The 14,130-nt window shown below is 35.9% G+C and overlaps 1 protein-coding gene across 8 annotated transcripts in view; it reads left to right on the top strand.

Annotated features, from left to right (window-relative positions):
- The window catches only part of LOC105473892 (ubiquitin specific peptidase 40), a 93,877-nt gene that overhangs the window by 44,416 nt on the left and 35,331 nt on the right, over positions 1 to 14,130 (top strand). For all 8 annotated transcript variants that reach the window (XR_011610147.1, XR_982562.2, XR_982563.2 and 5 more), the window contains 4 exons: positions 530 to 587; positions 7,337 to 7,390; positions 8,157 to 8,245; positions 9,813 to 9,899. Coding sequence is in view for 5 of the 8 variants with exons in the window: in XM_011728062.2 (XP_011726364.2) it covers positions 530 to 587; positions 7,337 to 7,390; positions 8,157 to 8,245; positions 9,813 to 9,899 (288 nt within the window). In the remaining 3 variants the exon portion in view is untranslated. The remainder of the gene's footprint in view (positions 1 to 529; positions 588 to 7,336; positions 7,391 to 8,156; positions 8,246 to 9,812; positions 9,900 to 14,130) is intronic.

The raw sequence follows: 14,130 nt of genomic DNA, 5'->3' as shown, positions 1-14,130 counted from the left end.
GTCTGACATCAGTTTTACTCCTAAATTTCCAAGATTTTATATCCTAGAGAAAATTCGGTTAAACCAAAAAAGGGAAAGAATCTAAAATAAAGTCATTTAAACAGCAATTTTAAATAGTGCTCTTGGGCTGATAGTATACATTTTTATTTATGCTTACTGGCCCACACTCATCATTCCTGACATAGAGAAATGTGATTGCCCTGAGTTTATTTTGTTTACTTTCATGAGAAAAGTTAGTGGTTTGTCAGCTTATTGCCTTTCAGCTACAATTGTTTCTTTAGTTTTCTGTAGGTGTCCTTTCTGTTCCAATTAACATCAATTTGGTAAAAACTTAATTATGAAGATCTAAGTTTTTGCTTTTGATCTTATAAAAGAATTTCAGGGATGGAAAAATTTTAAGTAGGCAAAAACTACTAAATGTCAGGTAATTAATATCTCAAATAATTTGTTTATGCACACAGTGACAATCCTCATTTTCATCACCTCCCGTTTTTTACAACTTAGTCATTATTTTATTTATCTATTTTAGATGGTGTTTGATATTCGAATTAAAGCCATAAAGGAATTAAAATTAATGAAGGAACTAGGTAATCATTTACATTTGCTTTTTGGTTCTTTAATTTTGGTCTTGAATTGAAGAAAATATAGGAGAATACAAAAAATAATTTAGGGAAAACTCATATACCTACCACCCAAAATGGACAAATGTTAACTTTTTGTCATATGTTTGTTTTTGTTTGAAACATTATAAATGAAGTTAAAGTCCCCTATGTTCTCCTCCTCAGACCTATTCTTTCTCTCCTTCCCCAAATACAATAGTATATCTGATGTGGATATGTATCTAGACCATGTATTCATGTTGAACTATTCTGAATGTACATTCTGCAAACTCACTGTTCACTTACCATTAGGCTTTCTGTGACAACTTTATGAAGATATAATCTACATACCATAAAATTCACTCAGTTTAAGTGTATAATTCAGTAATCATCAGTAAATGTGTAGAGTTCTGTAACCATCACCACAATCCAGTTTCAGAATACTTCCATTACTCCAAAAAGATCCCTGTACCCATTTGTAGTCTAAGCCCCTGGCAACCACTAATCTACTTTCTGTCTCTATAGACTTTATTTTCTTAATATTTAATATAATTGGGATCATAAAACATACAGTCTTTTGTGTCTGGCTTCTTTCACGTAGCATATCATTTTTGAGGTTCATCCATGATTTCGCATGTATCAATAGCTTGTTCCTTTGTATTGTGGACTAGTCTAGTATTCCATTAAATGGATAGTATCACATTTTGTTTATCCTGGACAAACATGAGTTGATAGACATTTGGATTATTTCTACTTTTGTACTTTTATGAATAATGCCACTATAAACTTTTACACATAAGTCTTGATGTGGAGATATGTTTTCATTTCTCTTGGGTAGATATACAGGACTGGAATTGCTGGGTCATATGCAAATTTGTGTTTAACTTTATAAGAAACCACCATACTATTTTCCAAAGTGACTGAACCATTTATATTCCCACTAGCAATGTGTCAGGGTTGCAGTTTCTACATGTTCTTGTCAATCTGTGATTAATTGTGATTATCTTTTTTTTTTTTTTTTTTTTTGGAGACAGAGTCTCACTCTGTCAGCCAGGCTGGAGTGCAATGGCACAATCTCAGCTCACTGTAACCTCCGTCTCCCAGGCTCAAGCAATTCTCCTGTCTCAGCCTCCCAAGTAGCTGGGATTACAGGTGTGTGCTACCACGCCCGGCTAATTTTTGTATTTTTAGTAGAGACAGGGTTTCACCATGTTGGCCAGGCTGGTCTCAAATTCCTGACCTCAGGTAATCCGCTCGCCTTGACCTCCCAAAGTGCTGGGATTACAGGCATGAGACACCGAGCCCAGCCATCTTTTTTTTTTTTAAGAATCAGCTGTTACTGGTTTGGTTTTGACTTTTTTTTTTTTTTTAAACATGTTTTGAGCACAGCTTTTATTATTATTTTTTCCATAGGTTATTGGATACAGGTGGTATTTGGTTACATGAATACATTCTTTAGTGGTGCTTTGTGAGATTTTGGTGCACCAATCACCCGAGCAGTATACACTACACCCTATTCATAGTCTTTTATCCCTCGTCCTCCTCCTACCCTTCCCCTGCAAGTCCCTAAAGTCCACTGTATCATTCTTATGCCTTTGTGTCTTCATAGCTTAGCTCCCACATATCAGTGAGAACGTACGGTGTTTGGTTTTCCATTCCTGAGTTACTTCACGTATAATAATAGTCTCCAATCTCATCCAGGTTGCGGCAAATGCCATTAATTTATTCCTTTTTATGACTGAGGAGTATTCCATCATATATATACACCTATATATACACACATATACCTATATATATAGGTATATGTGTGTATATACCACACACACAGTTTCTTTATCCACTCATTGATTGATGGGCATTTGGGTTGGTTCCACGATTTTGCAGTTGCAAACTGTGCTGCTATAAACATGCATGTGCAAGTATCTTTTTCGTATAATGACTTCTTTTCTTCTGGGTAGATACCAACTAGTGGGATTGCTGGATCAAATGGTAACTCTACTTTTAGTTCTTAAGGAATCTCCACACTGTGTTCCATAGTGGCTGTACTAGTTTACATTCCCACCAGGAGTATAGAAGTGTTCCCTAATCACCATATCCACACCAACATGGCCATTCTACTGAATGTGAATTAGTATCTTAATGCATGTAAATTTAGTAAGAACTCAAAGTCATATAAAGAAATTCATTGCCCTTTTACCTACCAGCAACAACAACAACAAAATTGACATCAAAATTAAGAAAACATTTATAATAGCATAAAATATTATGGAATACTTAGACATAAATGAACAAAATATGTACAAGACCTGTACACTGAAAACTAGGAAATATTGCTGTGAGATATTTAAGAAGACCTGAATAAATAAAACAATATACCACATTCACGAATCAGACAACACGATATTCTTTTTTTTTTTTTTTTTTTTTTTTTAATTTGAGACAGAGTCTTGCTCTGTCCCCAAGGCTGGAGTACAAGGGGGCAATCTTGGCTCACTGCAATCTCTGTCTCCTGGGTTCAAACGATTCTCCTGCCTCAGCCCCGTGAATATCTGGGTTATGGGCACCTGCCACCATGCCTAGCTAACTTATTTATTATTTATTTATTTATTTTTGAGATGGAGTCTCACTCTGTTGCCTAGGCTAGAGTACAGTGGTGCGATCTCAGCTCACTGCAACCTCCGCCTCCCAGGTTCCCGCCATTCTCCTCTCTCAGCCTCCCGAGTACCTGGGACTACAGGTGCCTGCCACCACACCCGGCTAATTTTTTGTATTGTTAGTGGAGACAGGGTTTCACCGTGTTAGCCAGGATGGTCTCTATCTCCTGATCTCATAATCCGCCTGCCTCGGCCTTCCAAAGTGCTGGGTTTACAGGTGTGAGCCACCGCACCTGGCCAGATGATATAATATTCTTAAGAGGATAATTCTTCCCAAATTGATTTGTAGATTTAATATATTCTTACTCAGAATCTTAACATTTTTTAAAGAAATTGACAAGCTGACTCTACAATTTTTATGGAAATGCAAAGAACTTAAAATAGCTGTAACACGTTTGAAAACAAGAGAACAAAGTTGAAAGAATTACAGTATCTGATTTCAAGGCTCACTCTAGACAGTGTATATTGGCATACAGGTAGACATGTAGAGAGGAGGTCAGCAAACTATGGCCTACAACCTGTTTTTGTTCAGCCAGTGGGCAAAGAATAGTTTTCACACTAGTAAAGGGCTTTTTAAAGAAGAAGAATGTGCAACAGAGATCACATGTGACCTGTGAAGCCTAAAATATTTACAGTGGAACTTAAATAGAGAATCTAGAAATAGGTGCATAGTCAGTTGACTTTTGACAAAGGTACCAAGGTATTTTCATGTAAAGAGATAGTATTTTTTCAAGCAGAGAGATAGTATTTTTTCAACAAATAGTGCTGGGCCATTTGGATATTTGTATATGCAGAAATGAACCTCAAGCTTTACTTCGCCTGATACAAAAATTAAATGGATCATACAACTGAAAGTTAAAACCTAAAACTATAAAATTTCTGGGAGAAAACATATGAGGAAATCTTTGTTACTTTATCATAAGGAAAGGTTTTTGTATTCTTAAAGATAGGACTCAAAAAGCACAAACCATGGAAGAAAAGCCTAATTAATTTACATTAAAATTTAAAACTTGTACTCTTCAAAAGGCATTTGAAAAGGCGAGCCATAAACTGGGAGGAAATATTTGTGAAACACATATTTGATGATCAGCTTACATTCAGAATATTAAAAAAAAAAAAAAACTTGTAACCTAACCCAGGTTTAGAAGCTTGAACAGACACTTTACAAAGGAAGACCTATCTATGAATGACCAGTAAATACAGGGAAAAAATGCTCGGAATCATTAGCCATCAAATTAAAACCATAATGACACCCTACTGTGCACCCTGCAGAATAAATAAAACTTAAAATGTTAAGTCAACCACGTGTTAGCAAGGATGTAGAGCAACTGGAACTCCCATACGTTGCTGGTGGGAGGATAAAATGGGTATGGCCACTTTGGAAAAGTTAGCTTATTTCTTATAAATTTAAACATCCGCTTACCAATTCTACATCTAGGTATTTACTGAATAAGAGTTAAAACGTATATCCTCATAAAGACATAAATGTTCCTAGCCCCAAACTGGAAGCAATCCTAATGCCCATGAGCAGGTAAAGGGATGGACAAATGATGGTGTATTTAAGCAATGGGATACTGTTCATCACTGAAGAGCAAGGCACTGCTAGTTCCACCACATGCAACGCATGGATGAATCTCAAAGTCATTATGCCAAGAGAAAGAAAGTAGATGCAAAAGAGTACGTATTGTGTGATTCCATACATAAGACACTTTAGACAAATAAAATCTGAGCTGTAATTACAGAAGGCAGATCAGGATTGGGAGAGAGGAAGGGGATTGGCTGCAAATTGGCACAGGGAGTTTTAAGGGGGATGATGCAAATTATACCTCAGTTTGCTGATGGTTACCAGATGTTTATGTACTTTTCAAACTATTAACTGTACGCTTAAAACATGTATTTTATTATAAGAAAATTATAACTCAGTAAAGTCCATTATTAAAAGTCATTGGTTTATTAAAATGCATAGTTCACTGCCATCCCCTCTAACTTGTCTCCCTTCTTCCACTCTTGCCCCGCTCCAAACCATTTGATCATGGTCAATACATGTGAATTAGATCCTGTCACTCCTCCGCACAAAGCCCTTTAGTGCTTTCCATTGCACTTAAGTTAATTCCTTAACCTAGCCTACACAAGAACCTGCACAATTTGACCCCTGCTTAACTGTAACTTTGTTGTGATCTGCTTTTATACATACTCACAACTCACTTACCATGCTGACTTTTCTGCGTTTCTCAGTGCACAAGCTCTCTTTGACCCCCAAGACTTCTTAGTGCTCAGTCTCTCTTTCAACTCTGTTCCCTTTGCTTTTAACTTCAGCTGTTTATTTGGTCTCATCTGAAATGTTCCTTCTCCTTCCATCCCTGACCACACAATCCCAGTTGATTTTGCTAATGTACTCTCCTAACACCCTGTACTTTACCTTCATAGCATTTATTACTGTAGCTGCCCTTTTATTTCTGTTATTAACATCCACCTCCCCCATTAGACAAGGTTGTGTGAGGGCTGAGTTTACACTGCTTTGCTTACCATTGTATTTCCAGTTTCTAGTACAGTGCCTGGCACATAGACAATACACAGTAAGTACCTGTTCGGTGAAAACCAACAGATTTTAAAGAGACAGTATTTTAAAAGCACTTTTTAAGTTGGGGAACTCTGAGTAAATTGTTTCCGTTGACAGGAGGTTTATGTGAGAATTGTATGCTAGCCTCATATTACTGTAATACAAGATATTGAACTCAGGAATCTCAGAAAGAGATTCTGCTGTGGTCTAATAAAGTTAAAACTTCTAAGGCTCATACTATTGTTGTCTCTTCAGAACACTCAACCTTCCCCCATCCCTCCAATTTACGTCCTACTTTTTAAGAATTTTGTTTGAACTGAAAACTTGGTTTTCCCCTTCCAAGCACCAGGGGATCTTCTAAAGCAAGAATCTGTGTCCTTAAACATAGTGCATGCTGGCCCATTTAATAAGCATAAAATCACCCAACATATTTTAAATATAGGCAGTCCGCTTGTACTGTTCTGATATGCAGAAATTTCATTACTATCGTTTAGTTATATAACATCAGTCCCCCAGCAAGATGGTTAAAATTTCAGCAACCATGGTATATGGTATATTAACTGTAACTGAATAAAGTACACACTTGACTGCCAGCTCTTCAGGGCACAATTCATCATATAAATAACACATGTGCACCACAAGCAGTAACCGGTCACTTCTTTCAAGTCTGCTAGTGGTTTGTCGCTGTGTGTACACTTCACTTCCCTACACAGACAGCAAAGCATGTGGTTGCGTTGCCTCCCTTTATCCCAGTGCTAAACCCACCATGACATTTTACAAGAATACATAATCAAAAGAGGGAATTGGCCAACAGAGAAGAAAGTACACAAAGAAACAAAAGTATATGGAGTTATAGAAGCAGCGGCAACCTGTGGGAATGTTGACCCTGCTGTCACTCAAGCAACTCTGGATATTGGAAGCTGATCCAAACTTAGAAAGGAGTATGACAGTTTGCTACAGGACAGGAAAGATGTCACTCCATATTATAAGCTATACAATGAGAAGAAACCAAGCCCTGTTTAAACTACTCTTCATATGTAATTTACAAAGTAAACATTTTAATTCTCAAAGATTCTAGTATTTTAAATTATAGTATAAATATTGGTTTTACTGTTTTTCCTTTCCTAATACATGTATAATATTAATAACGAAGAGGGTTTTAAATGTTACAACAAAAATTTTTAAGTGTCATGGAACGATTGTAATTTTTCCATTGATTATTAAGATTGTTTTGCACAGTTTCACCTGGTACTGTTAATCTTGCTAACAGTAAAACAGTAAAACAAAGGCTGACTGTACTTATTTTGGGGGTTTTTCTTTGGTTGTTGGGGGGTTTTTGGTTTGTTTTTGTTTTTAGCTTTCTGTAGTTTTCTGCTAATTAACACAATAGAGCATCTCTCTTTTGTTTTCTGTATTTGATGCTGTAACCAACTTCCTTTTATTTTGATAATATTATGAAGGTTATTCCTAGCTCTCTAAGAAAAATAATATACTAAGAAAAATAATATTCCTTTTATTTATAGCTGACAACAGCTGTTTGAGACCTATTGATAGAAATGGGAAGCTTCTTTGTCCAGGTAAATCTTTTTGATAACTTTCAAAAGGTGGCTTATACTCACCTTTCTTTCTTGATACTTTAAGTAGTGGCCTCCAATACCTAATATTTAAAAATTACCTGTTGGAAACTGATTTATAGGACGTATTTCCATCCAGGTATCTTACCCTTGTATTACAGAAAATCTTAACTAGAAACAAACACTTCTGTTTTCTAAATGAAACACTGTTCTATCTGATTCTCATTTTAGTCGTGGGTTTGATCTAGTTATATTTTTTCCAACTTTATTTTCAAAGTTTTTCCATTTGCTTTGCTAATTTTATTGTGATGCCAATTATGAAATAAAATCTTCAGTTCTCATCTCTATCAGCTCTTACCTTAGATTTAATTTAGTCATGGATGAGCCTAATTATTGATGGTAATAACAATCTCAACTTTAAACTTCGAAGAAGCTGGTTCTTCATTTATGGATTGATTTGGATTATCTGGCTTTTAATCCATATAAACAACAGCTCTTTGAGCAAGTCATTTTTATTAAGTAGGAAACTAGACATTCATAGCTTCCTTTTAGCATTGTTATGTAGAAAACAGGAACAAAATATCCTAGAGTATGGAAATTGAAAATCAAACCTAATCATAGTGCATGTAATCCTTTTGCCTGAAGTGCAACTCGTTTTTCTTCTTTCTTGATATTCTTGATTTTCAGAGAAATACTGATTTGAATATTTTATTTTTCTTAGAGAGCTAGGAATTAATAACCTTCATCATGTTATCAAAATTTTTTTAAGTGCCGGACAGCCATACTTTGAAGGAAGCAGAATTGAAGATGGGAAGTTCATTGGGACTGTGTCTTGGAAAAGCACCAAGTTCCTGTCAGGTAAAATAAGGTCACTTGTTTCAAAACAAAATCAACCCTTCCATAACCAGAATTATAACTAGTACCTTAACTACTCCAGTAATAGTGTTTTTCTCTAAAAGTTTTTTTTCTTAAATGATACATTTTATTTTAGGATTACATCCTTATAGTTCTAGATGTTTAAATATAAAATATTACCCCAAAGCATATTTATGTTTCTTTTTCTATGAAGATTTTGTGGTTAAAAGGAATCTTTAATGTTGAGTGGCCACCACTTTCAACCATTATATTTCCTAAGTTCTAAGATACACCTTCTTTTTCCCACGTTTTAACATCTGTGAGATTAGGTTGCATCTTACAGTCAGGGGCGTTCTGCAGTTATAGCTAGCACTGGTACAGAAAATAGTAAGTATAACAGTCAGTAGCATTTTAGGGTTAATGAAACACAGTTTATTAATTTTGGACTTAATTACTCTCTGCACTAATATAATAGTCTGAGAGCAGCCTCCCTTTCCCCTTGTCTTTATCAGTGTCCGTTTTCAGTATAAAACACCATCAGGTTTGACCTTTGCCAGAAGCCATTTGTAAGAAGCTAATCAGCTTATTACAGTGGAGAAATCATAAGGATATTCTTATTGTAAATATCCTGTAGCAGGGTAATCTGGACTCAAGTCAGGTTGTCTGTGGTTCCCAAATTCACTTCATTACTTTCCCAACCACTTCCCCCTTAATTTGCTTTCCCCTGAACTCTAGCAAATAGTAGTGCATGACAAGCTGATAGGAGGGAAAACATGACAAGTGAGGCTGAGTTAGAAAGGAAAAGCAGGGCTATAAGGAACGGAATAAGAGATCAGATTTGTATTTTTCCTTTGGAGTCTTGAGAATTGTAATATTTGAATCGCTTGGCAGAAAATAAAATCATAACCAAGTGACTCAGAAAAAGCTTATTAATACTAATTGTGTATAGTAATTACAAATTCCTTTTGGGAGTGATCGAGACAGAGATGGAGATCATAGTAGAAGACATAGTGTATGTTGGCTGGGCATGGTGGCTCACATCTGTAACCCCAACCCTTTAGGAGGCTGAGGCGGGTAGATCACCTGAAGTCAGGAGTTCAAGACCAGCCTGGCCAACATGGTGAAACCCTGCCTCTACTAAAAATACAAAAAATTAGCCAGGCCTAGTGGCACGCACCTGGAATCCCAGCTACATGGGTGGCTGAGGCAGGAGAATCACTTGAACTTGGGAGGCAGAGGTTGCAGTGAGCCAAGATCACTCCACTGCACTCCAGCCTGAGCCACAAGAGCAAAACTCCATCTCAAAAAAAAAAAAGAAAAATAAGTAGTGTATGTGAGAGACATTTATTAGGAGTAAAAAACATTGATGGTGAAGCAAGTTTATACTTCTGGGGAGGGTTGCTTAAATTGTAACATTAAGTTACTAATCATAGTCATATTTTCATATAAATTGGGATTTTTTGTTAAAGTTTCATGGGCCCTTGGCTTTACATTTTTGAAAGTAAATAATACATTTATTGGATTTTTAAGTTCAGATTAAATTGCATTTACGCGTCTGTCTTGATGTTAGTTGTTCCTGTTTTTTGCAATGGGGAGTGACGTTCAACCTGGGACAGAAATGGAAATTATAGTAGAAGAAACAATATCTGTGAGAGATGTAAGTAATTTTACCTTTTGTTTTCAGAGGCTGTGTGTGTTTGTATGTTTGCTGTGAGGAACAGTGGTATCCTGTGTTAAGATTTGGAGGTCCTAAGCTAGGCCTAATATGATATACTTCAGAGAATTATATGTACTCACTAGAGGAATTATTTTATTTTGGGAGCTTGAAAATTGGTGAACCAACTGGATTTTTTTTTTTTTAGACAGAGTCTGAACTCTGTCACCCAGGCTGGAGTACAGTGGCATGATCTCAGCTCACTGCAACCTCTGCCTCCCGGGTTCAAGCGATTCTGCTGCCTCAGCCTCCTGAGTAGCTGGGATTACAGTTACCTGCTACCACACCTGACTAATTTTTGTATTTTTAGCAGAGATGGGGTTTCTCCATGTTGGCCAGGCTGGTCTCAAAACCCCTGACCTCAAGTGATCCACCCGCCTCGGCCTCCCAAAGTGCTGGGATTACAGGCGTGAGCCACTCCATTCGGCCTCTACTGGAAATTTTAAATGATTACAATTTTTTTCTTTTTATCAATAATACTTTTTTATTAACAGAAATGTTGAATATGCAGGAATTGATTAAAAGAAAAAAATGAAAACCTCTCATTATCCTTTATGCTACCAATATTAACATGTTGGCATATTTTTTCTAGTATTTATATACACACACAGTGGTATGAATGTTTGTATATATGTGTGTATGTGATAAAGTGAATGATTATATTGCTGTTATTGAGAACTTAGACCTTTAGTGTTGGAAAACAGAGAGACAAATAAAATCAATGTGGTTTAAAAAAAAAACCTGTTCTCCTGAATTTGAAATAGAAAAGTCTGAATGAACTTCATATATTTTTTCTTAAAAAATTTTTTTCCAGCTTTGTCCATTGATACAAGTTAGAAAGAGTAACCAGCCTGGTAGCAGCAGAGTAACCCTGGCGCCCAGATTATGGCTGCCAAATACCATTTTCTACGAACAGGAATCAGGGCATCTTAGAATAATGGCTGGTTATGTATCTAGGTCAGGAAATGTCTAAGATGAGCCTGAAACATCTTACCATCACAGAAAGCAGTGAAGCCGCTAACAAAGACTATTGGAATTATCAAAGAGATTGAGGAGCTCACTAGTCAAAGATGAGACAATTTGAACGTCAGTGAGAAAAATAACAAAAATTAATTGAAACAAGTACATAAAATCTGTAAATCTGTGAGTTCATAATGATCCTATACAAAAATATTGCACTGTTACCTATAATGGATGCTAGGCAACCATAAAGGTAAAAAATAAAGCATTTTTTTTCCTGTTTTTGCCTTGCAAACTATATCCCAGGGTAGCTAAGCAGATAATAAGTTTTATTTATTAAACATATTCCAACTAATAAATGAAGAAGGCATTTTAGAATTTTACATTTTTTCAACTCCTAATAAATTAATGAACCTAGGCAATGATCCTCAAAGATTGCTAACCCAAAAAAGAGCAACACTCAGGCAACACAGAAATTCAGAACAATACCCCATGCCCTTATTGCAAAAAAACCAAACAACTGGACCTGAGTCTGAATAAGCCTCTAGGTCTAACTACCAGTTTATAGGAAATACAGGAGGCATAGGAACAGGTTAAATTCATCACAGGTCTGCAATTAGCCAAATGTAGATCAGAAAACTCTTCTACAACAGATAAATTGCAGGAGATGAGGACAACCTATAGGTCAAAAGAGGCTTAAAAGACATAGCAACCAGTTGCAATGTATGGACTTTATTGGGACCCTAATTCAAGCCAAAGGAACTTTAGTAATAATTTAACAGAAAGTAGAGAAATTTGAACATTAGTTGGATATTTGTTGATATTAAAGAATTCTTAATTTTTTAGCTGTCATAATCATTGTAGGTTTTTAAAAATCTTTGTCTTTTAGAGATGCATAATAAATATTTACAAATGAAATTATATATCTGGCATTTGCTTCAAAAAAATCTGAGGCACGGGCAGGGGAAGTGAGTGGGTTACTGACACATAAAACTGGCCATGGCAATACAAGCTGAGCATCCCTGATCCCAAAATTCAAAATGCTCCACAATCAAACTATTTTTTAAAAAATTAAATTGACACATATTTACGAGGCACATTTTAATATTCTGGTACATATGTATGTTGTGTAATGATTAAATCAGGGTATTTAGCATACTCATTACCTCATGCATTTAGCATTTCTTGGTGGTGAGAACATTCAAGAGCTTTTCTAACTATTTTTTAATATACAGTCCTTACTGTTAACCATCATCACCCTACCGTGCAATAGAACAGTAGAGCTTATTCCTCCTATTAGATTGTAACTTTGTACCTGTTGACCACCCTCTCGCATCCTCCCCTTACATCTCCCCCTCAGTCACTAGTAACTACTGTTTTACTTTCTGCTTCTATAATGTCAACTCTTTTTTTTTTTTTTTAGGATTCCACATATGAGTGAGGTCATATTACGGATAGGCCTTTCTGTGCCTGGCTTCTTTCACTTAACGTGATGTCTTCCAGGTTCATCCATGTTGTCACAAATAACAGGATTTTATTCTTTTTTATGGCTGAATAGTACTCTATTAGTTTGTGTATATATACCACATTTTCCTTACCTATTCATCCATTGTTGGATGCTTAGGTTGATTCAGTATCTTGGCAATTGTAAATAATGCTCCAGTAAACATGGCAGTGCAGATATCTCTGACATACTGATTTCATACCCTTTGGATACATACCCAGTAGCGGGATTGGTGAATCACATGATAGTTCTATGTTTAATTTTGTGAGGAACCTCCGTACTGTTTTCTATAATGGCCATACTAATTTACAGTCTCACCAACAGTGCATAAATGTTCCCTTTTCACCACATTCTTGTAAATACATATTTTCTTTTTTTTTTTTTTTGATAGTAGCCATTCTAACTGGAGTGAGATGGTACCTCATTGTGGTTTTGATTTACATTTCCTTTATGATTAGTGATGTTGAGCATTTTTTGCATGTGTACCTGTTGGCCATTTGTGTGTCTTTTGAGAAATGTTTACTAAAGTCTTTTGCCAATTTTTAAATTAGAATTTTTTTTTTTTTTTTTTGCTGTTTAATTGTTTAAGTTCCTTATATAATATATTCTGGATATTAACTCTTTGCTAGATTTTTTTTTTTAAGACAGTCTCACTCTGTCACCTAGACTGACATGCAGTGGTGTGATCTCAGCTGACTACAACCTCCACCCCCAGAGCTCAAGTGATCCTTCCATCTCAGCCTCCCAAGTAGCTGGGATCACAGGCATATGCCACAATGCCCAGCTATTTTTTTTCTTTTTTTTTTTTGTATTTTCGGTAGAGATAGTGTCTCACCATGTTGCCCAGGCTGTTCTTGAACTCTTGAACTCAAGTGATCTGCCCGTCTCGGCCTCCCAAAGTGCTAGGATAACAGATGTGAGCCACCATGCCTAGCCCCCTTTGTTAGATTTATACTTTGCGAACATATTCTTCCAATCTGTAGGTTGTCTCTTTACTCTGTTGTTTCTTTTGCTGTACAAAAGCTTTTTAGTTTGATATAATCCCATTTGTCTATGTTCTTTTGTTGCCTATGCTTTTGAGGCAACAAAAGCTTATTTTAAAAATTCTTGCCTAACCCAGAGTCATAAAGTGTTCCTCCTATGTTTTCCTTTAGTGGTTTCATTGTTTTGGGTTTTACATTTAAGTATTTAAATCATTTAAGCTGATTTTTGTATTTAGTGAGAGTTAGGGAATCTAGTCTCATTTTTCTAGATGTGGAGATCCAGTTTTCCCAGAACCATTTGTTGAAGAGACTATCATTTTCCCAATGTGTGTTCTTGGCGCATCTATCAAAAATCAGTTGGCTGTTAAGTATGTGAATTTATTTCTGGACTCTTTATTCTGGTGCATTGGCCTATGTGTCAGACTTTTTGCCAGTACCATGCTGTTTTGGTTACTGTTGCTTTGTACTATATTTTGAAGTAAGGTAGTATGGTTCCTCCAGCTCTGTTCTTTTTGCTCAGAATTGCTTTGACTATTTGGGTTTTTTTATGGTTCCATATGAATTTTTTCATCTTTGGGATGAATACCACTTGATAATTGTGCATGGTCTTTTTAATGTGCTTGTTAAATTCAGTTTGCTAATATCTTGTTGACAGTTTTTACATCTGTGTTCATCAGGGATATTGGCCTATAGTTTTCTTTTTGTTGTTGTTGTTGAATCTACATCT

This window comes from Macaca nemestrina, chromosome 11 (assembly GCF_043159975.1).
Source record: "Macaca nemestrina isolate mMacNem1 chromosome 11, mMacNem.hap1, whole genome shotgun sequence".
NCBI classification, from domain to species: domain Eukaryota; kingdom Metazoa; phylum Chordata; class Mammalia; order Primates; family Cercopithecidae; genus Macaca; species Macaca nemestrina.
This window is presented reverse-complemented; position numbering and strand designations above follow the sequence as displayed.